Consider the following 27,095-nt stretch of genomic DNA (forward strand, 5'->3'; position numbering starts at 1 on the left):
TATTTTTGTAATAGTGCACTTATAGAAAACCTGTCAGGTGTCGCCCTTATGGTGATGATGTTTTGTGTTTTGATGAGTTAATAATCAGCTCTCTTTGTATGCTGTCCTCACTAAAGTTTGTTGCAGGCAACGTAATTTCAGCTATACAGCTAGCTTAACAATCTTTATTCCCAGCACTTCATCCTCCAAGAAACAGGCCGCTTGTTGCGTTTGGCAGGATTTAATGGTGAAAATAAATTCTCTCTCTCTCTTTTTTGTAAAACTGTACAAAGAAAAGGAATACAAAATACACAATGAAGACATGTTCCATTACACTGGGAGAATAACATTGCTCTAGTGAAAAACACACGACCACAGATGAAGCATCTGCTGAAAAAATATAAGCATCTACCTGCCTCCATATGATTTAACTAGTGATGGCCAAATGAAGCTTTCTGAAGCTTGAATTGAAAAACGGTTCATTACTCGAAGCTTTCCAACACAGTCCTCTCTGGTGACATCTGGTGGCCAGAAATATGAAGAGCAGCTTGAACCCACAAAATAAAACCAACTGCTTCATTATGATTGCTCACTCTACAGAGTGGAATTTTGTCTGATATTGGACGACCGCTGTGTTGCTTTAAACGTGTATTTTTGGGGGTGAAAAAAATGTTGTTTATTTCTTTAATACATAATTTTGACCAGTAAACTCTCCTTGTTTAAACATGCACCATGGTGTGGTCTTTCTTTGCTTGTGACTTCTTGATGTTGGTAAATACAATAATTGAAAAGTACCACGTTACATATAATAATGTACAACACATTATGGAGTATGTTTCTGCTGTGAGGTCCTGCCTCCTTGTACTTATGCAATTAATTGCCGGACAGGCATATTTATAAATAATATTATATTAGGGACATTTTCCTATACATATTTTTGACCTGGGGGTAGAATTGATTGTGAACTGGAAAGGGAAAATGCTCACGAACTTGCAAATTAAAAACACGATGCATTTAAGGTAACCCTTTTTCATTTTTATTTAAGAAGAGAATTTGTTCCACTGTGCGATGGCTGAACCTGTTCCTTTTCGTGGAGATCATTTCTCCTGCATTAAGGAAAATCCCTTCACATGGCACAGAGGAGGCTGCAGTGCAGAGAAACTGGTAGAGATGCAGTTATACAGTCTATGGGCCCCACAAACTATCAGCTAAAGAGAATAAATAAATTAAATTGCTGCACATTTTGCAGACTAACGTTTTAAGATTAATTACAAAATAAGATATATATTTTTATAACATTAAATGTAAAGAGTCAAATGGAAGTTTTTCTAAAGTTATTTAATGATATTTATACTATGAAAATCAGATTTTTGACATTTTAAGTTTTTCCCGTTTTCAGATAAAATAAACAGCCAGAACACAAAGCTGGAAAACCCACCCGATCGACCAAAATCAACTCAAAATACTCCCACACAACAGAACCTCCTCTATTCCTCACTGGCTCCAAATCTCTCTGTAGAATTATCAGTGGTTCGTTATCTGTCACCATCAAAACACTCCACAAATCACTTCCTTATAAACCAGGGAATCAGACACCGAAGCGGTTAGGTTCTAAATGAAGCTTCGGACGTCACTGATCACGTGACTCTGGCCAAACGAATCAAGCTTCGACACAGCGCTTCTGAAGCAGTGTGTCGATTTTTGTGACACACGCACCGGAGCATCAGCTTCAAGCGGGCCATCACTAGATTTAACTCAAAACAGTGTCAAAACTTACTAATACACATTAAATGTATAGGAACTTACGGATGAAGTCGATATTGTGGACTTTAACACCAGGATTGCAGAGATTGCCATCAGATTACAAATGCTACCACTGTAGCAGCTAAAGAGCACACCACTTCCTGTAGACCACTTCCTCTACAAAAAAGACATTCTGCTTAGTTACCACTAGGTGGTAGTAACACTTCTTAAAAAACTATAATATGTCCGTTCCATGACACCTGGCATATTAAAGATATGACACTTTATCCCACTTGCAAAGAAAAGCGTCTGGACTTCTTTAAGTTACTTGAAGACGTTTCACCTCTCATCCGAGAAGCTTCTTCAGTTCTAAGGTCAAATGGTGGAGAGTCCCAGATATAAACCTAGTGGGAGTATTCCACTAAGTCCATCTCTGCTGGGAACAACCTTGACAATAATTCCCATAGGCCACTGATTCCTCTTGGTTTGATCGTCCTTGAGCAGAACAATATCTCCTTCTTTGAGATTAGGTTTCTGAGATTGCCATTTGTGCCGACTCTGTAATGTGCTCAAATATTCACGGTGCCACCTAGCCCAGAAGGTATCTGCCAAGGCCTGAACTCTTTTCCACTGATTCTTGAGAAGATCCCCTCTTGAAAACTCACTTACAGTAGGAGAGGCAACACCCCCTTTCTGGGTCAGCAATATGGAAGGTGTTAGAATGAAAGGCGCCTCAGGATCAGTAGAAACTGGTATTAACGGCCTTGCATTGACAATGGCACTCACTTCAGCTATGAAAGTGGTTAAGACCTCATGAGTGAGTTTTACATGTCCAACCTGACGAAGCATAGAATCTAAAATCCGTCTTGCCACTCCAATCATGTGCTCCCAAGCGCCGCCCATATAAGAGGAGTGAGGTGGGTTGAAAACCCAAGTGCATTTTTGTTGAAGAAGGTAATCCTCTACGCTCTTATTGCCAGGATCCATCTTCAGCTCTTTGAACGCTCCAGTGAAATTGGTCCCACAGTCCGAGCGAAGCTGTTTGGCATGACCCCTGATGGAGAAAAACCTTCGGAGCGCATTTATAAAGCTTGAGGACGTCCTTGTTTCGATAACCTCAATATGTATGGCTCGTTTGGACATACACGTGAAAAGGACAGCCCACCTTTTGTCTTGAGCTTGACCACCTCTGGTACGGCGTATCACCACTTCCCATGGTCCAAAAACATCAAGGCCAACATAGGAAAATGGAGGGTCAGCTTGAAGGCGCTCTGTGGGTAGGTCTGACATTTGTTGCTGCTCGGTTCTTCCTCTTAGTTTCCTGCATGTAACACACTTGTGAATAATACTGCTGATGAGACGTTTCCCTCCAACAATCCACAGACCACTGTTGCGAATTGCACCTTCAGTGAAATGCCTGCCCTGGTGCTTTACAGCCTGATGATGATGACAAACAAGCAAGCTTGCTACATGGCTGCGGCTTGGTATTATTAGCGGATGGACTTCACCACTTTCAAGTTGTCCTCGACCAATGCGTCCACCTATTCTTAACATACCTTCGCTGTCGAGAATGGGTTGGAGTTTGTACAGAGTGCTGGTTTTCAGAAGGTCATGTTTCATTTTGATGCATTTCAGTTCTTCTGAATACATTTCTTCTTGCACACATTTTATGATGATCTGTTCTGCTCTGACAATGTCAACGACTGACAGGCCACTTTTGCACATATGCCATCCAACACACCTTTGGTTCTTTGAGGAGTGAGAGAAACGCTGAGCGATATGACACAGACGTGCCACAGTCTTACTGAGTGTGGTCCAGGTAGAAAAACGCTGGAAGCGTTTTGAGCCAAGCTTGTCTCTACTAACTTGTGTGGCGAGCGAGATTACCTCAGGACGTACCTCAGCATCAGCATCTGGGTTCACAAGGTCAAATGTTGATCCTTTATCGCCACTGGCAGCTACCTTTGATTGTTTCGTTAGGAATGCTGGTCCTGTTAGCCACATGGTGTCGGCAAGCTCGGCGGCTGGAACAGAACGTTACCCATGATCAGCCGGATTTAGTTCTGAAGGAATGTAGTTCCACTGATCAGGTCGTGTTGACTGCCGGATGCGCTGCACTCTATTGTTCACATACACATAGAACCTCCTTGTCTCGTTGTGTATGTATCCCAATACAACTCTGCTGTCAGTGTAGAATTTCACTGTCTTGAGATCTAGATCAAGCTCCCTTATTACTAGATCGGCTCTCTCAACGGCCATGACAGCAGCACACAATTCCAGTCTTGGGATTGTGAGGCCTGGGTTGGGAGCGAGCTTGGATTTCCCGAAAACAAAGCCCACCTCTTGGAGACCTTGTTCATTCGTTGTCTTAAGATAAGCAACTGCAGATATTGCTTTGACAGAGGCATCACAGAAGATCAATAATTCGGCATGCTGTGCTTTGGAAACAGAAAGAGGTATATGTTCGTGGAACATCCAGGTTTTTTAGTGCTGACAATGATTCATTCCATCTTCTCCAACTTTCTTTTTTAGCCTCGGGGAGTTCTGCGTCCCAGTCCGCATTCTCGGTTGTTAGCTCTCTTAGAATCAGCCTCCCTGTCACTGCAACAGGAGCTATGAACCCCAAAGGATCAAACAGACTGTTTACTGTTGACAGGACACCACGGTGTGTAAATGGCTTTTGATTCTCAGGAATATTGAATCCAAAGGTGTCAGTCATTGTGTTACAGCTGACTCCTAGACTGCGTTGGACTGGTAAGTCATCCACAAAGAGGTTAAGGTCTTTTACATTGTCTGCTCTTTGATCTGCAGGAAATGCGTTCAATACTTCTGCTCGATTTGGAGCTATTTTGTGCAGAGTGATGTTAGATGCTGCCAACATCTGCTGTGTTCAACGCAGAACATCAATGGCCTCTGCTGTTGTAGCAAAAGACCGGAGGCCGTCATCTACATAGAAGTCTCTTTCTACGAAGTGCCTCGCATCACTGCCATATTCAACTTCTTGGTGCTCTGCTGCTTTCCTCAGATCAAAGATTGCCACTGCAGGTGATGGACTGTTTCCGAAAACATGAACACGCTTGCGATCCACCACATCCTTACTCAGATCGTTATCCTGGTACCACAGGAACCTAAGGTAATCCCTGCAGTCCTCACGAACAACGAAACAGTAAAACATCTGCTGAATATCTGCAGTTATGGCTACAGGCTCTTTTCTGAATCTGAGGAGGACACCGATGAGACTGTTGTTAAGATCTGGTCCAGACAGCAGCACCTCGTTTAGTGAGATTCCGTCATACTGAGCACTGGAATCAAATACCACTCTAATCTTGTTTGGTTTTTTGGGATGGTAAACACCAAACGTGGGCAAATATCAGCATTCTGCCCCCTCCTGCAGTGGTGGTGCAAGTTCAGCATGTCCCTTGTCTAACATATTTTGCATGAAGTCTGTGAAATGCATTTTCATTTAAGGCGTCTTATCTAAAGTCTTCCGCAGTGACATCAGACGGTGATGAGCGTAGCATCTGTTATTTGGCAGATGTTTACGTGGGTGCCGAAAAGGAAGAGGGGCAACCCATGATTTTTGTCCATGATCTGTAGGAAGACTGAATCCTCAATGGAGTGTGCTAGCTGGTTGTCATCTTTTGTGGCATTGAAGACTGTTTCTCCAAGATTTGTCACTGTCGATGCATTTTGGATGTCTCTATTGGGTCGGGTTCTCTTTTTCTCATCTTTGCCATTAGGATTTTCTTTCACCTTTATCTTATTCTCACACGTGGCAAAGTGACTTGGTCTGCCATTTTCCAGGATGCAGGTTTTCATAGCACTCACTGTAGTCGTGTTGTGTGCACCTCCTATGCACACCTCTCCAACTATGACCCACCCTAGGTCTAAGCGTTGTGCATGTGGGGCGTTTAGTGGACCATTATACTGGTCTCGAACCTTATGCGCTCTGATAATGTCTCTTCCCAATAGAAGAAGAATGTCTGCATCTGGGTCAAGCAGTGGAATCTTATCTGTCACTCTTTTAAGATGATGGTGGTGACATGCAGCTTCGGGTGTGGGTATCTCTGACCTGTTGTTTGGGATATTATTGCGGGATATAAGTGCAGGCAAGGGCATGGTAACTTTCCCATCCAACGATTCTATCATAAAACTGTGGGCTCTTCTCCCAGATGCTTCTATGACGCCTGCACAGGTTTTCAGTGTGTATGGCACGGTTGCTCCCTTGAGACCAAACATGTCAAAAAACTCAGATCTGGCCAGTGAAACATTACTTTGGTCATCTAAAATGACATACATCTTCTGCCATAGCTCTTGGTGGCCATTTGGGTACACATTCACCAGCCAGATCTTTGAGCAGGATTTCCCTTGAAACCCATCCCCACATACCTGGGTACATCTGGATGTGACACTCTGTACCTCTGTGTCTGACCTCTCCCCGCCATTCTCTGTCGAGGAAGTAGGAACTGCATCTGAGCGCGAAGCTGGTCCAGGGTGCAGAGCGGGAATGTGTTTATCGCTATCACATTCCTCGCATTTTACGATGGCCTCACAAGATTTGGCTTGATGAGTCGTAGAGGCGCAGCAGCGAAAACATATGTTGTTTTCTTTTAAGAACCTTTTCCTCTCTTCCAAGAGCAGTTTTTGAAAACCTCTGCATTTTTGAAGAGAATGAGGCTTGTGGTGCATGGGGCATAGCTTCTCTGGATTTCCTATTTTGGGCTCTGAAGCCATAGATCGTTCGTCTTGTGCACGGAGACAGGTCTCACTTGATTTGACCTTTCTTCTCTGTAAGAATTTGTGAAAAGATCTGGATAGTTAAAACTGGGACCATTTCTCTCTTCAGCCTCTCTGCAGATGAATTCTTTGAAGTAGGAAAAAGGAGGAAAGGCAGCATGATGATCTCTTTTGTATTTGCACCCCTGTGACAGCCACTTGTCTTGGAGATATAAAGGGAGCTTTTCCACAATTGGCTGCACACCTCTTGATGTATCAAGATACTACAGCAAATACTACAGCGGTGGTTAAAAAGGCCCAGCAGCGTCTCCACTTTCTGAGAGTGCTCAGGAGGAACAACCTGGAGGAGAGGCTGCTGGTGACATTTTACAGAGCCACCATAGAGAGCATCCTAACGTACGGCATAACAACATGGTATGCAGGGTGCTCAGCTGCAGACAGGAAAGTACTGCAGAGGGTCATCAACACAGCCCAGAAGATCACTGGCTGCTCTCTGCCCAGCCTGGAGGTCACTGCAAACTCTCGGTACCTCAGCAGAGCTGGCAATATCATCAAGGACCACTCTCACCCCAGCAACCAACTGTTTGAACTATTACCGTCAGGCCGACGGTACAGGTCACATAAAACCAGGACAAACAGATTCAGGGATAGCTTCTTTCCCAGAGCTATCACCGTAGTAAATAAGCACAAAAACAATTGAACCTATTCCATACCGTCACTGTCATTATATTAATGCTGCTATTCATACTGTCATTATATTATGCTGCTATTCATACTGTCATCATATTAATGCTGCTATCCTGTATATATTGTACATACTATTGTTTGAGTACTTACGATTGTTTTTTTGTACTTTTTATATTTTACATTTATATTTATTATTGAAACTTGCACCAAGGGAGTGGCACTCCAATTTCGTTGTACTCTGTACAATGACAATAAAGGCTATTCTATTCTATTCTAAGATAGGCTAGACCTGGCAGGTAACCCACTTACTTCTACTAAAGTAAGTGGTTATAATTATTTTCACATTGCAATAATGAAGGACTTAGAGTGCTGAGGGGTAAATGCAAACACTCTTACACACATAAATAATAATTCGACTTATCATTCATAACCTGATACATTTTATGATTTTCCTTTACAAAACTTTGGTTGTTTTGATCAGCAGTTTCATTTAAATATACCATATAGCCGACAATCACAATGATATTTGACACATGAAATGAAGTTTATAGGATTTACAGAGAGTCTGCAATAGTTACTTAAACAAAATTAAGCGGGCGCATATATTTGGGCACCCTTGTCATTTTATTGATTTGAATACCTTTAGCACTAATTATTGGAACACAAAATTTGTTTGGTAAGCTTATTGACCCTTGACCTACATACACAGGTGAATCCAATCATGATAAAGGATATTTAAGGTGGCCAATTGCAAGTTTTTCTCCTCTTTGCATCTTCTCTGAAGTGTGGCAAAATGGGAGCCTCAAAGCAACAAAACAACCCTCAAATGACCTGAAAACAAAGATTGTTCAACATCATATAGGGGAAGGATACAAAAAGCTAGTGATGGGCAGATGAAGCTTTCTGAAGCTTGTATTGAAAAACGGTTCATTACTCGAAGCTTTCCAACACAGTCCTCTCTGGTGACATCTGGTGGCCAAAAATATGAAGAGCAGCTTGAATCCACAAAATAAAACCAACTGCTTCGTAATGATTGCCCACTCTACAGAGTGGAGTTCTGTCTGATATTGGGCCACCGCTGTGTTGCTTTAAACGTGTATTTTTTGGGGTGACAAAATTGTGTATTATTTCTTTTATAAATAATTTTGACCAGGAAACTTTCCTTGTTTAAACATGCACCATGGTTTGGTCTTTCTTTGCTTGTGACTTCTTGATGTTGGTATATTCAATAATTGAAAAACACCACGTTACATATAATATACATATAATAATGCACATTATGGAGTATGCTTCTGCTGTGAGGTCCTGCCTCCATGCACTTATGCAATGGCTTCCCCCACACCCTCTAGCAGACCATTACATGAAGGAACCTTTTAAAAACAAGCGCGTCCATGCTCACAGGTGTACACACGGGTGCTCACACACACAAACTACACCCTTTTTGAGTCCTACCTCAAAGCACACTGTGCGCTGTCGATCCTACGTGCTGCACAATAATGTTTAATATTTAGTATTTACTGTTATATTCCCATAGATCATCGTGATGATGTTTATTATGTTGCTCTTTTTCTTCTGCTTGTTTTCTTTTTTCTTTGTCAACAGGTGATCCAGGTGATTGATATTTGTATTTGTTGTCTGCTTATTTTGTTGGTTTTTGTTTTTTGCCCTTTATCCCCGTCCCTCTTCCCCACTGTTTTTTTCCCTCTTTCTTTTCCCCAGTCAAGTCTGTCCCGTATCAAGTACAGCTGACTCTGACATTATGGTCATGAACTGTTTATCTTCTACAGACATTTCTGCACGCTCATTACACCGGTTCTCCACAAAATCTTGATTATACTGTTTAATCAGCATTTCTTCTAAACTACTTATAGAAGTTGGTTATGGCAGATGCAAAAATGCAAATTTTCACCTCTGCTCAGGATCAGCAGAGCCTTGATTCCAGGGCTGAGGTTGAATCAGAAGCTCCTTCTGGAACATCTACTAAGTTCATACCTGCTGCTACAGCTCAAAAGGCTCCAAGAATAAAGAAAGCCCCTTTAGTTCATTCACCTTTGCCAATGCCCCTAGAGACACATGCACCTGCTAAGGTTAAACCAGAAGGGGAAAGCCCAAGGCCAATCTCTTCTCAGGTTGATGTCCACAGTGCCCTAACAGATATCATGAGAAAGCAAAATGAGATTACTGAGATGCTTGTAAAATAACAGAGGTTGTCACTGCTTCCAGCAATAGAAATTCCTGTTTTTGGTTGTGATCCTTTGCTTTTTAGATCCTTTCTTAAGGCGTTTGAGCAAGGAATAGAAACTAAGACTGATAACATGCAGGATAGACTTTATTATTTAGAACAGTTTACTACAGGACAGCCCAGAATTTTAGTGAGAAGCTGCATTCACATGTTATGTGCATGCAGCTTATACTGAGGCAAAAAAGCAGCTTGAGTGGAACTTTGGTAACAGAGCAAAGATAACATCTGCATTTATAGACAAGGCTCTTAACTGGTCAGTTTTAAAGTCACTCCATTATGCAACATACACCTTTTTTCAATACACACAAAGTAAACACATGAACAACAAAGACTTGAAATCATAGAACATTGACCTTTCCTTTTGTTTGTTTTTTAAGAAGATGTATATGGACTACTGAAGAAAATTAATGGTATTGCTTTTTGTGATGGCCACACAGACAGATATAATTCATGTTACACAGAAATGTTGTGGCCATTTTTGTTGAATGTTTATAAAACGCAATTTGTATCCATTTTTGTTTTTTCTTTAAAGTTGTAAGAATATGCTGACCTAGTTTTGTTATGTAAATTTGTAATTCATTTTCTTGGAAACGTTTTTGGAAAGTGATTGGTTTATTAGCTTATGGACCCTCCCATTAATCAGGGGACTAAGAGCACCCTGGAGGGGTGTGGTAAAGATGTTTTTTTGTTTGCCAAATGTCTGATAGGAAGACGGGAGGGTTAGAAAATGATTTTTTGAACATTTTTGAAGTTGTTAAAGCAAATTAAATTAACTTTCGTTTAATTGTAAGTTTTAAGAAGTTATTTGGTTGATTTTTGTTTGTAATTTTCCACGAAATACACGGCATATGATTTTTAAACAATGGAGTCAGAAGTGCGTTCTAAAACACCACCCACGGCCTTTTCTTGGACTTTTTGGGTGTTTGGAACATAAAAGGCCGTGACACCAGGCGATCATAGACTAAGGCAGCCAACACATCAGTGACAAGAAGCGATAACAAAAGGGCACAGAAAAACAGCACAGAAAAATTATGTAGCTATTTTTGAATATTTCTAACATTTTGAGTTATTTTCCAGTGTAAGAAAATCAGCACTGCTAAGTGTTAGTCATTGTTAAACTTCAAAACTGACTAGGTTACTTTTAAAAATACAATACTGTCAAACGTGTTCATTTAACACTCAACAGTGTTATATTTAACACTCAGAGGAGTGGACTCATATAGACACTCTCTAGTGTCAGTTTAACACTGGAGATTTTGCTGTGTACCAAGGTCCAATTCACAATGGGTTCAACATGTGAACATGAAATGTGTTGTGGAGTTTTGAGTCCGTCTGACAGAGTTCTGGCTCCACCACTCACAGACTACGTGGTGCTGAAGTTTTAAATCAGAGTAATGCTTTCTTGTTCTTTCCAGTCTGCCTACATTAGGCTACCTGAATGCAGATTTCACTTCAAGGTTGTGTGGTAAAAGTGTCATGGCTGACTGGTAGTTTCAGCTGCAGAGAGAAACTGTGATGTTTTATGAGCCAGCGACATGTGATAACATCAGCATCCAGATAAATATGTGCAGGTGGAGTAATGGTAGATATCGTCCTGGTTAAAGGTGTGTGCAGACACAGCTTGAATGCAAGTGTCTCTCTGCTTTTGTCCTCCTGAAACAGCCAACAACACTGACTGTTGCAGTGCTGTTTCACACATGCTCTGTGACATTTTTCAGAAGTGACCTGCTACATTTTACCGCTGTGACTGTGAACAGGTTCAGTCCTCTAATTAGAATTCTCGTACCTGCAGTAAGATTCGTATTGGTCTTCTTTGAGGTCTCGTTTATTTAAGGGGAAAAATTGTGTCAGTTACCTGTTGCATTAAAGTGTGATGACAACAGGTCCTGACCAAATGTCCATATGTGGCGCAGTGGGAGTGAGACACAAAGTTTCTGCTTACATCACATTCTTCTGCACCTCTGTGGTTGTAAAAGCAGCTGTATGTGAGTGTCAACTGTTAGTTGTGTTAAATTACCACTGTCAAGTTTAATAATCAAATTGGATATTTGAGTTGATTGTTTACATTACAAGGAGATATCAGACCCCATAAAACCACAGTCATATACTCTGGATTATCAGAATCACTCATTTTTATCCTTATCTACTCTTTTTTGTCTCTGTGTGTTTATATACCACTGCAGCATGTCACTCAATTTTCTCCCACAGTTTGTGTTTACCTGTTTTGTCTTTTTCTGGGTGGTGTTATTTTTTTTCTCCTTAGCTTTCCTCATGTTGTGCATTTTCCATTGTTATACCTCTCTGACCTGTCTTCCCCATGTGATGTTTTCGTGCAATGTATGTATGGTCAGAGGGTATGATGGCGCCGCCATTGCGTGCAAATGGTCGGCAGCCTTAACATGAAATTTCCCACTCGTGGGACTAATAAAGGCATCTCATCTCGTCTCATCTCATCTTCCAAATACTGCAGGGTCTTTAATTTACAACAGGAAACATGATGAAATAACTATTGTGATTTGCAGAAATATAAACAAAGCTGAATATAACTCAGTATTAACACTGACTATTGTAGAGAAATGATTATTATGAGAAATTATTCTCATCTTTAAAAAGTCAGGAGACACTTATTAATCAGTGCAAAAAGACTTTATTTATGATAAGCTCAGTGTTGAGATTGTAGACATCACTAAATTTTTAATATCAGTCCTCTGATCACACAAGTTTGGAACACACAAACATCAGGAAAACATTTAACAACTTCTCTCTGATAGATATAAATAAATAAATAAAACCATAATAAATAAGAATAAATATATGATTAAACATTTGGTTACTTAAACATTTCAAATGGTCACAGGTACTTCAGTTTGTTGCTTCATTTGGAGGATGTGAACTTAAGAAATGTTAAAAACATGATCTGAGTACATGTGACGACAGAGCCAGAACTACTGTAAGGAAGCTGATGTTGTTGAGAATAGCAGAGGAGGTGGTTGTTGCTGTCGCTGCAGTTATGGTTGTTGAAGCAGCTGTAGTTGTTGTCGCGGCAGTTTTGGTTGTTGTTGGAACAGTTGTGGTTGTTGTTGCTGGTGTTGTTGTTGTTGTCGCTGCGGTTGTGGTTGTTGTTGAAGCAGCTGTAGTTGTTGTCGCGGCAGTTTTGGTTGTTGTTGGAACAGTTGTGGTTGTTGTTGCTGGTGTTGTTGTTGTTGTCGCTGCAGTTGTGATTGTTGTTGGAACAGCTGTGGTTGTTGTCGCTGCAGTTGTGATTGTTGTTGGAACAGCTGTAGTTGTTGCCGCTGCAGTTGTGATTGTTGTTGGAGCAGCTGTGGTTGTTGTCGCTGCAGTTGTGGTTGTTGTTGGAACAGCTGTGGTTGTTGTCACTGCAGTTGTGATTGTTGTTGGAACAGCTGTGGTTGTTGTTGGGGCAGATGTGGTTGTTGTTGGAGCAGCTGTGGTTGTTGTTGGAACAGCTGTAGTTGTTGTCGCTGCAGATGTGGTTGTTGTCGCTGCAACTGTGGTTGTTGTTGGAGCAGCTGTAGTTGTTGTTCGAGCAGATGTGGTTGTTGTCCCTACAACTGTGGTTGTTGTTGGAGCAGCTGTGGTTGTTGTTGGAGCAGCTGTGGTTGTTGTCGCTGCAGCTGTGGTTGTTGTTGGAGCAGCTGTGGTTGTTGTTGGAACAGCTGTGGTTGTTGTTGTTGCAGCTGTAGTTGTTGTCGGTGCAGCTGTAGTTGTTGTTGCTGCAACTGTAGTTGTTGTTGCTGCAACTGTAGTTGTTGTTGGAGCAGCTGTGGTTGTTGTTGTCGCAGCTGTAGTTGTTGTCGGTGCAGCTGTAGTTGTCGGTGCAGCTGTAGTTGTTGTTGCTGCAACTGTAGTTGTTGTTGGAGCAGCTGTGGTTGTTGTTGTCGCAGCTGTAGTTGTTGTCGGTGCAGCTGTGGTTGTTGTTGCTGCAACTGTAGTTGTTGTTGCTGCAACTGTAGTTGTTGTTGGAGCAGCTGTGGTTGTTGTCGGTGCAGCTGTGGTTGTTGTTGGTGCAGCTGTGGTTGTTGTTGGTGCAGCTGTGGTTGTTGTTGGAGCAACTGTAGTTGTTGTTGCTGCAACTGTGGTTGTTGTTGGAGCAGCTGTGGTTGTTGTCCCTGCAGCTGTGGTTGTTGTTGGTGCAGCTGTGGTTGTTGTTGGTGCAGCTGTGGTTGTTGTTGGAGCAGCTGTGGTTGTTGTTGTCGCAACTGTAGTTGTTGTCGGTGCAGCTGTGGTTGTCGTTGGAGCAGATGTGGTTGTTGTTGGAGCAGCTGTGGTTGTTGTTGGATCAGCTGTGGTTGTTGTTGTTGCAGCTGTAGTTGTTGTTGCTGCAACTGTAGTTGTTGTTGCTGCAACTGTAGTTGTTGTTGCTGCAACTGTAGTTGTTGTTGGAGCAGCTGTGGTTGTTGTTGTCGCAGCTGTAGTTGTTGTCGGTGCAGCTGTAGTTGTTGTCGGTGCAGCTGTAGTTGTTTTTGCTGCAACTGTAGTTGTTGTCGCTGCAACTGTAGTTTTTGTTGGAGTAGCTGTGGTTGTTGTTGTCGCAGCTGTAGTTGTTGTCGGTGCAGCTGTAGTTGTTGTTGCTGCAACTGTAGTTGTTGTTGCTGCAACTGTAGTTGTTGTTGGAGCAGCTGTGGTTGTTGTCCCTGCAGCTGTGGTTGTTGTTGGAGCAGCTGTGGTTGTTGTTGGTGCAGCTGTGGTTGTTGTTGGAGCAGCTGTGGTTGTTGTCGCTGCAGTTGTGGTTGTTGTTGGTGCAGCTGTAGTTGTTGTTGCTGCAACTGTAGTTGTTGTTGCTGCAACTGTAGTTGTTGTTGGAGCAGCTGTGGTTGTTGTCCCTGCAGCTGTGGTTGTTGTCCCTGCAGCTGTGGTTGTTGTTGGAGCAGCTGTGGTTGTTGTTGGTGCAGCTGTGGTTGTTGTTGGTGCAGCTGTGGTTGTTGTTGGAGCAACTGTAGTTGTTGTTGCTGCAACTGTGGTTGTTGTTGGTGCAGCTGTGGTTGTTGTCCCTGCAGCTGTGGTTGTTGTTGGAGCAGCTGTGGTTGTTGTTGGTGCAGCTGTGGTTGTTGTTGGAGCAGCTGTGGTTGTTGTCGCTGCAGTTGTGGTTGTCGTTGGAACAGCTGTGGTTGTTGTTGGGGCAGCTGTGATTGTTGTTGGAGCAGCTGTGGTTGTTGTTGTCGCAGCTGTAGTTGTTGTCGGTGCAGCTGTAGTTGTTGTTGCTGCAACTGTAGTTGTTGTTGTCGCAACTGTAGTTGTTGTCGGTGCAGCTGTGGTTGTTGTTGGAGCAGCTGTGGTTGTTGTTGGAACAGCTGTAGTTGTTGTCGCTGCAGCTGTGGTTGTTGTTCGAACAGCTGTGGTTGTTGTCCCTGTAGCTGTGGTTGTTGTCGCTGCAGATGTGGTTGTTGTCGCTGCAGATGTGGTTGTTGTCGCTGCAGTTGTGGTTGTTGTCGCTGCGTTGCAGCAGGCTGTGTAGAGAATCTTACATCATTTTCATATTTCATCACATTAACCACATCTTTATGAATAGGAAATTCTTTGACAAATTATTTTTTTCCTACCAACAACAAGAAGAACGATGACAAACATCTTTGCGATCATGGTGATGCTGATTTTCTGCTCCTGTCTCTGAAAATAAAAATTCACTGTGGTTATTATGATTTAAAGAAAGCATTATTCCTACAATTGCCTTAATTAAGCTTTCTAAAGTTATCTTGAAAAGAAGTTTGAGATCTAAAACTCATAATATAAAAAAGTTCCTATTCAATTACATAATTTAAAATATAGATTTTTTTTTCTATAGTACTGTCTTTGTGATAGTCCACATCTCTCAACGAGGTGCTTGTACACATGTAGTTTGAAGCAAAAGCAACAAGAAGAAATTAAGAAATCATGAACGAAAGGCTCTGACTATGATGACCTCATTGTTCCTGACTGTAAATCAGAGCAAAAGTCACCACTTCATGTTTATAGTGTTAATCAACTCCAATATTGACATATAATCACTAACCCATTAAATCTATCTATCTATCTATCTATCTATCTATCTATCTATCTATCTATCTATCTATCTATCTATCTATCTATCTATCTATCTATCTATCTATCTATCTATCTATCTATCTATCTATCTATCTATCTATCTATCTATCTATCTATCTATCTATCTATCTATCTGTGTGTGTGTGTGAATGTGTCATATATTATTTATCAAGGGTAATAGCAAAAAACAAAACAAAAACAGAAGCATAAAAAAACCTTCAGAACTTTAAGATAAACACAACCCAACACAACAAATTGCTGCCTAAATTACACCATATGTTGCCAAAAGATCATTTCCAGAAATAAATCTATCAATTCATCTTAAATTCACATGTAGATGTCAGATATATATTTAATATTAGGGTTACTTACATAGTATTTCTTTGCTTGTAAGTCGTCCACTGCAGTGAAAGAAAGTGATGTTCTCTGACTTCATCTCCTCTTTTTATAATCAGCCAACATGAACCTGAGGACAAATATGTGCAGGTGGAGTAATGGTAGTTATCGTCATGGTTTAAGGTGTGTGCACTAAACTTTTATTTACCATTTTTCTCTCCTATTGTCCTCCTGAAACAGTCATCACTTTAATTTTAGCACTTACACACACACAGACACACACACACACATATTTGTGACATGTTTTGACGTGAGCTTCGACATTTTCTCTGTGTGACTATGACTACATTTATGTGATTGTATCTTTATGGCTACATTAGGACTCTATGTGGTCCATAAAAGATGACCATTTTGGATAATAAAATCTGACAGAAGAAAACAAATATTCGGTGATTAGTTTTGGATTAACTAAATCTCACAACTGGCTGACTAGATTTAGACGGAGAATCAACATTTACAGGTTGGTGGTGCTCGGTGGGCAGTCAGCGTCCACATCAAAATAACTCTGATTTCTCTCTTTTTTGTCTTTTCTTTTACACACATTCTAAATATTACTGGTTCATTTACTTGAAATGAAGAAGTTTTCATCAATGGAAATAAGAAGTCAGTTTTAAAGGCATTCTTGCGAGTTGGGAGCTTGCTTTCATTTTCTTCTTGCAACACTTAATGCAGGAAGTCATTCCTCAGTTATCAGAGACACAAGGTGAGACCCGACTAAAAGACACTTACACACTTGTGCTGTAATAAATTGAATATAGCCACCGAGTACCGCTGGCCATGATTAAAAATGCAGGTTTAATGCATTTCAGCATTATGTTCACTTTTCAGACCTGACTGGGTTCATCTTTTGCACCTTCAAATCTTCAAATATACACAGGTATCAAAAAGTGAGAGTAAAGGATGCTTACAGTCTTTAAAGGTGTAAACTTTTATTTCTTTGAGCCTAAAACAACACCAGTGTGAATCAGTCACTTTATGTAAATAGTTTATTTGTAAAGACTTTAGATATACACATCCTTCATTGATCGCACGAGGGTTTATTTTTTTCTGTAACAGCAGCATGATAAAGAGTAAAAAAAGTGCAGCTGCAATAAACCACATATTAGCAATGCAGTTAAAATAATAGTACCACAGATGCCCAGTAAGTGTCTTATACTGTAACACAGGTCAGGGATTTATATATATATATATATATATATACACAACATATTTCTGCTTTGTTGAACTTGTTTTATGAATCTTGCTGATCTGGTGCAACTCTGGAAATTAATTGATGCAGATTTGTTCATTAATTTATTCTGAAGTTATTCCAACACATGGATTTTCTTTTAGTTCTTTGGAGATATGCATATGAACAGCAGCACACACAGCAGTTTATAAAATATACCTGAGCAGGTTTGATCCCGGCCTTTCTCTGTCGCACAATCAGTCATAAGAGGTGTGGTTATTGAAGCTGCTTCTAGTTGCATAAACTTGCAGCCACACCTCATAGTTTAGTCTCCTGTGCGTTAACAGATGTTGAGAATTAACATTCATTGTTTCTGTACTGAGGTCCAAAAACAGCTTAAAGCATTTCCCAGCATGTACTTGAGATGGTTGAGTCTTCACTGAGGAATGCCACATATCCGTCAAACAGGAGACAACACGTCACACGAAAACCTGTCCTGTGTGACCTTCAGTTCTGTGATGATGCATTTCTATGTTGTGATACAACATGATGTAGGAAAATGGAGATTCTGTTAGGCAACAACACAACAAAACTAATATCACAACACACACGTATGTACATTATGAACTGGAAAAAGTCCCTAGATCTTCAACTGAGGCATCTACAACACAAATAATAACACGTCTTGACCCACATCCAGTCTGTCTCTGGGGCTCCTGAGTGCCCGTTGGGCCACAAGGGGGTGAGGGAGGATGGGGTGCAGTTGATACAGTTTGGGTGGATGTTTGCAGTGACTTATCTCAAACTTACACCAGCCTGGGATCTGTGTGTAGTCTTGGGAAGTCCAACAGGTAGCCAGGGAGTGCTCCACTCTCCCTGTGGTAGGATTTAGGAAATAGGGGTGCTTACTAGCGCTCTCTTTCTGAGGGTAGTCCTCTACCTCCTGGCCATCCCATGCCTTCTCCTCTCGAGGCCTCCTGTGACAACACATTATTCACACAGGCAGGGTCTTGGAGGGGGGGGGGGGGGGTGCCTTTATATGGCACCTTACAGCATATATAACTTGTATACAAATGTATATAGCTGTGTGTCTTTTATCTTTTATTCTAAAGTAATTTTAATGTAAAGAATCTACATACTGCTAATGGAGAGATGCCAAACTGCCTTTCATTGTTGTTGTAACAGTGACAATAAAGATCTATCTTTTCTATCTGATTTTATCTTAGCTGGCTGTGCTGTGCGGCCTTTTTAATTACGCTATAGCCATTACATCTCTTGACATAGCAACATACACGTAGGATCTTGGGGGCAGGTGCGTTACCCAGGATAGGCGGGGATATTGTCCCTGCTGCTCGCTGCTGGTTGTTGTTTCATTTGTTATTTAAGATATCTCAGGGATAAAATGTGTTGTCAAACTTCTGTGCACTAACAGAAAGGAGAGTTTCACTGGTCTGGCCCACATAGACTCAAAATGAGGTGAGTGTGTTTGGAGATGTAAAATGAGTTTGACCTCGCTGCCGTAAACCCAACAACAAGTCAATGTTTGGGTCAAGTGTAATTTTGGTGGTGTTTTCACTATAGTCAAACCTTGTATTCTAATGAACTGCTAGAGACTGAATTGGAGTAGCATGATCTTTGGTGACTTCTTGATGTTAATGCTCAGAGCTTTTCAGTTTTCATGAAAAGTCTTGATTCTTTGCTGGTAGCATTAAATAAGCAACAGGCGATGTACGTGAGATTTCTGTTGTGGATTTCAAAGGACACACAACTACATGACATATCAGACGATGTCTTCCCGGGACAGGAAGTGACCACCAGCCTACTTCAACTGCAGCACACTTCAACGTGCGCTGATGTGCAAGTTCCCCATCATCACTGCTGGCAGCTTTAATTTATTTTACTTTTCAAATGAACTCTACCTTACGTGACTTTAATCTTCAGGACAGGTCGTCATGTTGAGCCTTGTATTGTCTGTGTGACATTGTGAACACACCTCACACACTAGAACAGCCGTTATTAAATCCATATATAAAGACTGAATGGATGCTGGAGTGGATACTAATTGTCATGGTTCTGGGTCAGTTTTGACACAGTATTTTGAGATGTTTTGGTTTGATTTTGTATTATGGATTATTTTCTGATTCTCTTGTTGTGCTTTGTTGATTATTATTAGAATTCTATGTTTCAGGTCATTCTGGTTGAGGGGTCAGTTCTTAGGTTCAGTTTCGATGCCCTCATTTTTCTGCATGTTTAGTTCAGTGTCTAGTCTGCGTCTTTGTGTTGTTATTTCCTGTTTCCTGTTTTATTGTGAAGGTTCGTGTTTTATGTGAGCGTATTCAGTTTTGCCTCCCTTGTCTCATCTCGTCAATTACTTCCAGCTGTGTTCCCCACCTGTGTGTAATCTCCTTGTGTTCTTCTGTGTGTATTTAAGTCATGTCTTCTTATGTTGTAGTCGCTGGTCTGTCTGTGAATCTACCGTGTTTCATCCACGTGTTCTCCCTGCTGTCTACCGTCATATGCCTCTGCTCAACCTCCTCCATGTTCGTGTTCATGTCTAGTAGTTTAGTTTTCCCAGTTCAGATTATCTTTAGTTCCGTTTGCCGTTTTCCACTTGTGTTTTATTTTTTACAATAAACGTCCTTCGCACCTCCACGAGTGCCTACAATTGGATCCTCCTTTATTTTTCTCCACACGGCTCATCCCATTTGCCGTGACAGTATTGACCCGCCAGGTTATGGATCCAGCGGCATTCGCCCCACAGAAGGAGCTTCGGGAGCTCATAATCGACTCTGCTTCAAGGTTGAAATTTCCCACTCGTGGGACTAATAAAGGCATCTCATCTCGTCTCATCTCATCTTCCAAATACTGCAGGGTCTTTAATTTACAACAGGAAACATGATGAAATAACTATTGTGATTTGCAGAAATATAAACAAAGCTGAATATAACTCAGTATTAACACTGACTATTGTAGAGAAATGATTATTATGAGAAATTATTCTCATCTTTAAAAAGTCACTTATTTAAAGAGACACTTATTAATCAGTGCAAAAAGACTTTATTTATGATAAGCTCAGTGTTGAGATTGTAGACATCACTATATTTTTAATATCAGTCCTCTGATCACACAAGTTTGGAACACACAAACATCAGGAAAACATTTAACAACTTCTCTCTGATAGATATAAATAAATAAATAAAACCATAATAAATAAGAATAAATATATGATTAAACATTTGGTTACTTAAACATTTCAAATGGTCACAGGTACTTCAGTTTGTTGCTTCATTTGGAGGATGTGAACTTAAGAAATGTTAAAAACATGATCTGAGTACATGTGACGACAGAGCCAGAACTACTGTAAGGAAGCTGATGTTGTTGAGAATAGCAGAGGAGGTGGTTGTTGCTGTCGCTGCAGTTATGGTTGTTGAAGCAGCTGTAGTTGTTGTCGCGGCAGTTTTGGTTGTTGTTGGAACAGTTGTGGTTGTTGTTGCTGGTGTTGTTGTTGTTGTCGCTGCGGTTGTGGTTGTTGTTGAAGCAGCTGCAGTTGTTGTCGCGGCAGTTGTGATTGTTGTTGGAACAGCTGTGGTTGTTGTCGCTGCAGTTGTGATTGTTGTTGGAACAGCTGTGGTTGTTGTCACTGCAGTTGTGATTGTTGTTGGAACAGCTGTGGTTGTTGTCGCTGCAGTTGTGGTTGTTGTTGGAACAGCTGTGGTTGTTGTCACTGCAGTTGTGATTGTTGTTGGAACAGCTGTGGTTGTTGTTGGGGCAGATGTGGTTGTTGTTGGAGCAGCTGTGGTTGTTGTCGCTGCAGTTGTGATTGTTGTTGGAACAGCTGTGGTTGTTGTTGGGGCAGATGTGGTTGTTGTTGGAGCAGCTGTAGTTGTTGTTGGAACAGCTGTAGTTGTTGTCGCTGCAGATGTGGTTGTTGTCGCTGCAACTGTAGTTGTTGTCGCTGCAACTGTGGTTGTTGTTGCTGCAACTGTAGTTGTTGTCGCTGCAACTGTAGTTTTTGTTGGAGCAGCTGTGGTTGTTGTTGTCGCAGCTGTAGTTGTTGTCGGTGCAGCTGTAGTTGTTGTTGCTGCAACTGTAGTTGTTGTTGCTGCAACTGTAGTTGTTGTTGGAGCAGCTGTGGTTGTTGTCCCTGCAGCTGTGGTTGTTGTTGGAACAGCTGTGGTTGTTGTTGGAGCAGCTGTGGTTGTTGTCGCTGCAGTTGTGGTTGTTGTTGGTGCAGCTGTAGTTTTTGTTGGAGCAGCTGTGGTTGTTGTTGTCGCAGCTGTAGTTGTTGTCGGTGCAGCTGTAGTTGTTGTCGCTGCAACTGTAGTTTTTGTTGGAGCAGCTATGGTTGTTGTTGTCGCAGCTGTAGTTGTTGTCGGTGCAGCTGTAGTTGTTGTTGCTGCAACTGTAGTTGTTGTTGCTGCAACTGTAGTTGTTGTTGGAGCAGCTGTGGTTGTTGTCCCTGCAGCTGTGGTTGTTGTTGGTGCAGCTGTGGTTGTTGTTGGAGCAGCTGTGGTTGTTGTCGCTGCAGTTGTGGTTGTTGTTGGTGCAGCTGTAGTTGTTGTTGCTGCAACTGTAGTTGTTGTTGCTGCAACTGTAGTTGTTGTTGCTGCAACTGTAGTTGTTGTTGGAGCAGCTGTGGTTGTTGTTGGTGCAGCTTTGGTTGTTGTTGGTGCAGCTGTGGTTGTTGTTGGAGCAACTGTAGTTGTTGTTGCTGCAACTGTGGTTGTTGTTGGAGCAGCTGTGGTTGTTGTCCCTGCAGCTGTGGTTGTTGTTGGAGCAGCTGTGGTTGTTGTTGGTGCAGCTGTGGTTGTTGTTGGAGCAGCCGTGGTTGTTGTCGCTGCAGTTGTGGTTGTCGTTGGAACAGCTGTGGTTGTTGTTGGGGCAGCTGTGATTGTTGTTGGAGCAGATGTGGTTGTTGTTGGAGCAGCTGTGGTTGTTGTTGGAACAGCTGTGGTTGTTGTTGTCGCAGCTGTAGTTGTTGTTGCAGCAACTGTAGTTGTTGTTGCTGCAACTGTAGTTGTTGTTGGAGCAGCTGTGGTTGTTGTTGTCGCAGCTGTGGTTGTTGTCGGTGCAGCTGTAGTTGTTGTCGGTGCAGCTGTAGTTGTTGTTGCTGCAACTGTAGTTGTTGTCGCTGCAACTGTAGTTGTTGTTGGAGCAGCTGTGGTTGTTGTTGTCGCAGCTGTAGTTGTTGTCGGTGCAGCTGTAGTTGTTGTTGCTGCAACTGTAGTTGTTGTTGCTGCAACTGTAGTTGTTGTTGGAGCAGCTGTGGTTGTTGTCCCTGCAGCTGTGGTTGTTGTTGGTGCAGCTGTAGTTGTTGTTGCTGCAACTGTAGTTGTTGTTTCTGCAACTGTGGTTGTTGTTGGAGCAGCTGTGGTTGTTGTCCCAGCAGCTGTGGTTGTTGTCCCAGCAGCTGTGGTTGTTGTTGGTGCAGCTGTGGTTGTTGTTGGTGCAGCTGTGGTTGTTGTTGGAGCAACTGTAGTTGTTGTTGCTGCAACTGTGGTTGTTGTTGTCGCAGCTGTAGTTGTTGTCGGTGCAGCTGTAGTTGTTGTCGGTGCAGCTGTAGTTGTTGTTGCTGCAACTGTAGTTGTTGTCGCTGCAACTGTAGTTGTTGTTGGAGCAGCTGTGGTTGTTGTTGTCACAGCTGTAGTTGTTGTCGGTGCAGCTGTAGTTGTTGTTGCTGCAACTGTAGTTGTTGTTGCTGCAACTGTAGTTGTTGTTGGAGCAGCTGTGGTTGTTGTCCCTGCAGCTGTGGTTGTTGTTGGAGCAGCTGTGGTTGTTGTTGGTGCAGCTGTGGTTGTTGTTGGAGCAGCTGTGGTTGTTGTCGCTGCAGTTGTGGTTGTTGTTGGTGCAGCTGTAGTTGTTGTTGCTGCAACTGTAGTTGTTGTTTCTGCAACTGTAGTTGTTGTTGGAGCAGCTGTGGTTGTTGTCCTAGCAGCTGTGGTTGTTGTTGGAGCAGCTGTGGTTGTTGTTGGTGCAGCTGTGGTTGTTGTTGGTGCAGCTGTGGTTGTTGTTGGAGCAACTGTAGTTGTTGTTGCTGCAACTGTGGTTGTTGTTGGAGCAGCTGTGGTTGTTGTCCCTGCAGCTGTGGTTGTTGTTGGAGCAGCTGTGGTTGTTGTTGGTGCAGCTGTGGTTGTTGTTGGAGCAGCTGTGGTTGTTGTTGGAGCAGCTGTGGTTGTTGTCGCTGCAGTTGTGGTTGTCGTTGGAACAGCTGTGGTTGTTGTTGGGGCAGCTGTGATTGTTGTTGGAGCAGATGTGGTTGTTGTTGGAACAGCTGTAGTTGTTGTCGCTGCAACTGTAGTTGTTGTTGGAGCAGCTGTGGTTGTTGTTGTCGCAGCTGTAGTTGTTGTCGGTGCAGCTGTAGTTGTTGTTGCTGCAACTGTAGTTGTTGTTGTCGCAACTGTAGTTGTTGTCGGTGCAGCTGTGGTTGTTGTTGGAGCAGCTGTGGTTGTTGTTGGAACAGCTGTAGTTGTTGTCGCTGCAACTGTAGTTGTTGTTGGAGCAGCTGTGGTTGTTGTTGTCGCAACTGTAGTTGTTGTCGGTGCAGCTGTGGTTGTTGTTGGAGCAGCTGTGGTTGTTGTCGCTGCAGTTGTGGTTGTCGTTGGAACAGCTGTGGTTGTTGTTGGAACAGCTGTAGTTGTTGTTGGTGCAGCTGTGGTTGTTGTTGTCGCAGCTGTAGTTCTTGTCGGTGCAGCTGTGGTTGTTGTTGGAGCAGCTGTAGTTGTTGTCGCTGCAGCTGTGGTTGTTGTTCGAACAGCTGTGGTTGTTGTCCCTGTAGCTGTGGTTGTTGTCGCTGCAGATGTGGTTGTTGTCGCTGCAGATGTGGTTGTTGTCGCTGCAGTTGTGGTTGTTGTCGCTGCGTTGCAGCAGGCTGTGTAGAGAATCTTACATCATTTTCATATTTCATCACATTAACCACATCTTTATGAATAGGAAATTCTTTGACAAATTATTTTTTTCCTACCAACAACAAGAAGAACGATGACAAACATCTTTGCGATCATGGTGATGCTGTTTTTCTGCTCCTGTCTCTGAAAATAAAAATTCACTGTGGTTATTATGATTTAAAGAAAGCATTATTCCTACAATTGCCTTAATTAAGCTTTCTAAAGTTATCTTGAAAAGAAGTTTGAGATCTAAAACTCATAATATAAAAAAGTTCCTATTCAATTACATAATTTAAAATATAGATTTTTTTTTCTATAGTACTGTCTTTGTGATAGTCCACATCTCTCAACGAGGTGCTTGTACACATGTAGTTTGAAGCAAAAGCAACAAGAAGAAATTAAGAAATCATGAAGGAAAGGCTCTGACTATCATGACCTCATTGTTCCTGACTGTAAATCAGAGCAAAAGTCACCACTTCATGTTTATAGTGTTAATCAACTCCAATATTGACATATAATCAATAACCCATTAAATCTATCTATCTATCTATCTATCTATCTATCTATCTATCTATCTATCTATCTGTGTGTGTGTGTGAATGTGTCATATATTATTTATCAAGGGTAATAGCAAAAAACAAAACAAAAACAGAAGCATAAAAAAAACTTCAGAACTTTAAGATAAACACAACCCAACACAACAAATTGCTGCCTAAATTACACCATATGTTGCCAAAAGATCATTTCCAGAAATAAATCTATCAATTCATCTTAAATTCACATGTAGATGTCAGATATATATTTAATATTAGGGTTACTTACATAGTATTTCTTTGCTTGTAAGTCGTCCACTGCAGTGAAAGAAAGTGATGTTCTCTGACTTCATCTCCTCTTTTTATAATCAGCCAACATGAACCTGAGGACAAATATGTGCAGGTGGAGTAATGGTAGTTATCGTCATGGTTTAAGGTGTGTGCACTAAACTTTTATTTACCTGCATCTCTCTCCTATTGTCCTCCTGAAACAGTCATCACTTTAATTTTAGCACTTACACACACACAGACACACACACACACATATTTGTGACATGTTTTGACGTGAGCTTCGACATTTTCTCTGTGTGACTATGACTACATTTATGTGATTGTATCTTTATGGCTACATTAGGACTCTATGTGGTCCATAAAAGATGACCATTTTGGATAATAAAATCTGACAGAAGAAAACAAATATTCGGTGATTAGTTTTGGATTAACTAAATCTCACAACTGGCTGACTAGATTTAGACGGAGAATCAACATTTACAGGTTGGTGGTGCTCGGTGGGCAGTCAGCGTCCACATCAAAATAACTCTGATTTCTCTCTTTTTAGTAGAACCATATTTTAAAATTATTCTTTGATTATTCGTCTTCTTGATTCATAACCAAACAACATGTTCATATATACATTATCTCACGAAATTGAGTTCACCCCTCACATTTTTGTAAATATTTTTTTACATCATTTCATGGGACAACATTGATGATATGACACTTTGATAAAATGTAAAGTAGTCAGTTTACAGCTTGATTAACATTGCAAATGTGCTGTCACTGTCATGGTCTGACTGGGGCAGACCGTATGTGTTGCAGAGGAGGACTCAAACGCAGACTAAAACGTGGTGTGGATTAACAAAACAAGCCGTTTATTGAGGTTAGCAACGAGGGTACAAAATAATAGGGCATCGGTGAAAACTAAACAATAACCTAAACTGGGTGAACTAATAACAAAACATGAAAAACCTTAACCATAGTGAACTGACATGGGTACCTGGAGATGAGACATGGATGAGCAGACGACCTGACAACAAATGACTGAAAGCACACGGACTAAATACACACAGGATGATGAGGGAAGTGGGAACACATGGGGAAACAGCTGGCACACATGAACATAATGACGTCACAGTGGGAGAGTAAAACTGAACATGATGAACACAGAACACCAGACCTCTTCACAATAAAACAGGAAACACAGTGAGATATAAACATGACAACCTGGACTGACAACATACGCCACAGACATAAAATACATGAACCCAGAGTAACCCAGAGTAATTTCCTGCACTTATTTCCTGCACTTATTTCCTGCCATTGAACGCATCACAAATGCATGATAGTGATGGGACGTTCTGTATCGAGGCTTCGGAGCGTGTGTCGAGTAATGGAGGGGGCGTTTCCGCGAAGCGCGTATCGAGGCTTGCTTCATCAAAAAAGAGAGAAATCAGAGTTATTTTGATGTGGACGCTGACTGCCCACCGAGCACCACCAACCTGTAAATGTTGATTCTCCGTCTAAATCTAGTCAGCCAGTTGTGAGATTTAGTTAATCCAAAACTAATCACCGAATATTTGTTTTCTTCTGTCAGATTTTATTATCCAAAATGGTCATCTTTTATGGACCACATAGAGTCCTAATGTAGCCATAAAGATACAATCACATAAATGTAGTCATAGTCACACAGAGAAAATGTCGAAGCTCACGTCAAAACATGTCACAAATATGTGTGTGTGTGTGTCTGTGTGTGTGTAAGTGCTAAAATTAAAGTGATGACTGTTTCAGGAGGACAATAGGAGAGAAAAATGGTAAATAAAAGTTTAGTGCACACACCTTAAACCATGACGATAACTACCATTACTCCACCTGCACATATTTGTCCTCAGGTTCATGTTGGCTGATTATAAAAAGAGGAGATGAAGTCAGAGAACATCACTTTCTTTCACTGCAGTGGACGACTTACAAGCAAAGAAATACTATGTAAGTAACCCTAATATTAAATATATATCTGACATCTACATGTGAATTTAAGATGAATTGATAGATTTATTTCTGGAAATGATCTTTTGGCAACATATGGTGTAATTTAGGCAGCAATTTGTTGTGTTGGGTTGTGTTTATCTTAAAGTTCTGAAGGTTTTTTTATGCTTCTGTTTTTGTTTTGTTTTTTGCTATTACCCTTGATAAATAATATATGACACATTCACACACACACACAGATAGATAGATAGATAGATAGATAGATAGATAGATAGATAGATAGATAGATAGATAGATAGATAGATAGATAGATAGATAGATAGATAGATAGATAGATAGATAGATAGATAGATAGATAGATAGATAGATAGATAGATAGATAGATAGATAGATAGATTTAATGGGTTAGTGATTATATGTCA

General features: G+C 41.4%; 2 protein-coding genes across 2 annotated transcripts; both read right to left on the bottom strand.

The window, feature by feature from the left end:
- Nucleotides 1-13,687: 13,687 nt before the first annotated feature.
- Nucleotides 13,688-17,985, bottom strand: LOC113014779 (uncharacterized). Its single transcript, XM_080296036.1, has 3 exons — nt 17,904-17,985; nt 14,950-15,016; nt 13,688-14,856 (listed from the first exon to the last, which is right to left on the bottom strand). The coding sequence occupies exons 1-3, from the start codon at nt 17,983-17,985 to the stop codon at nt 13,689-13,691; spliced, it is 1,317 nt and encodes a 438-aa protein (XP_080152162.1). The 3' UTR covers nt 13,688.
- A 4,931-nt stretch (nt 17,986-22,916) lies between these two features.
- Nucleotides 22,917-24,246, bottom strand: LOC145423701 (uncharacterized). Its single transcript, XM_080296456.1, has 3 exons — nt 24,201-24,246; nt 23,956-24,022; nt 22,917-23,862 (listed from the first exon to the last, which is right to left on the bottom strand). The coding sequence occupies exons 1-3, from the start codon at nt 24,244-24,246 to the stop codon at nt 22,923-22,925; spliced, it is 1,053 nt and encodes a 350-aa protein (XP_080152582.1). The 3' UTR covers nt 22,917-22,922.
- Between the last annotated feature and the right edge of the window lie 2,849 nt (nt 24,247-27,095).

This window comes from Astatotilapia calliptera, chromosome 22 (genome assembly GCF_964374335.1).
Source record: "Astatotilapia calliptera chromosome 22, fAstCal68.1, whole genome shotgun sequence".
Lineage (NCBI taxonomy): Eukaryota > Metazoa > Chordata > Actinopteri > Cichliformes > Cichlidae > Astatotilapia > Astatotilapia calliptera.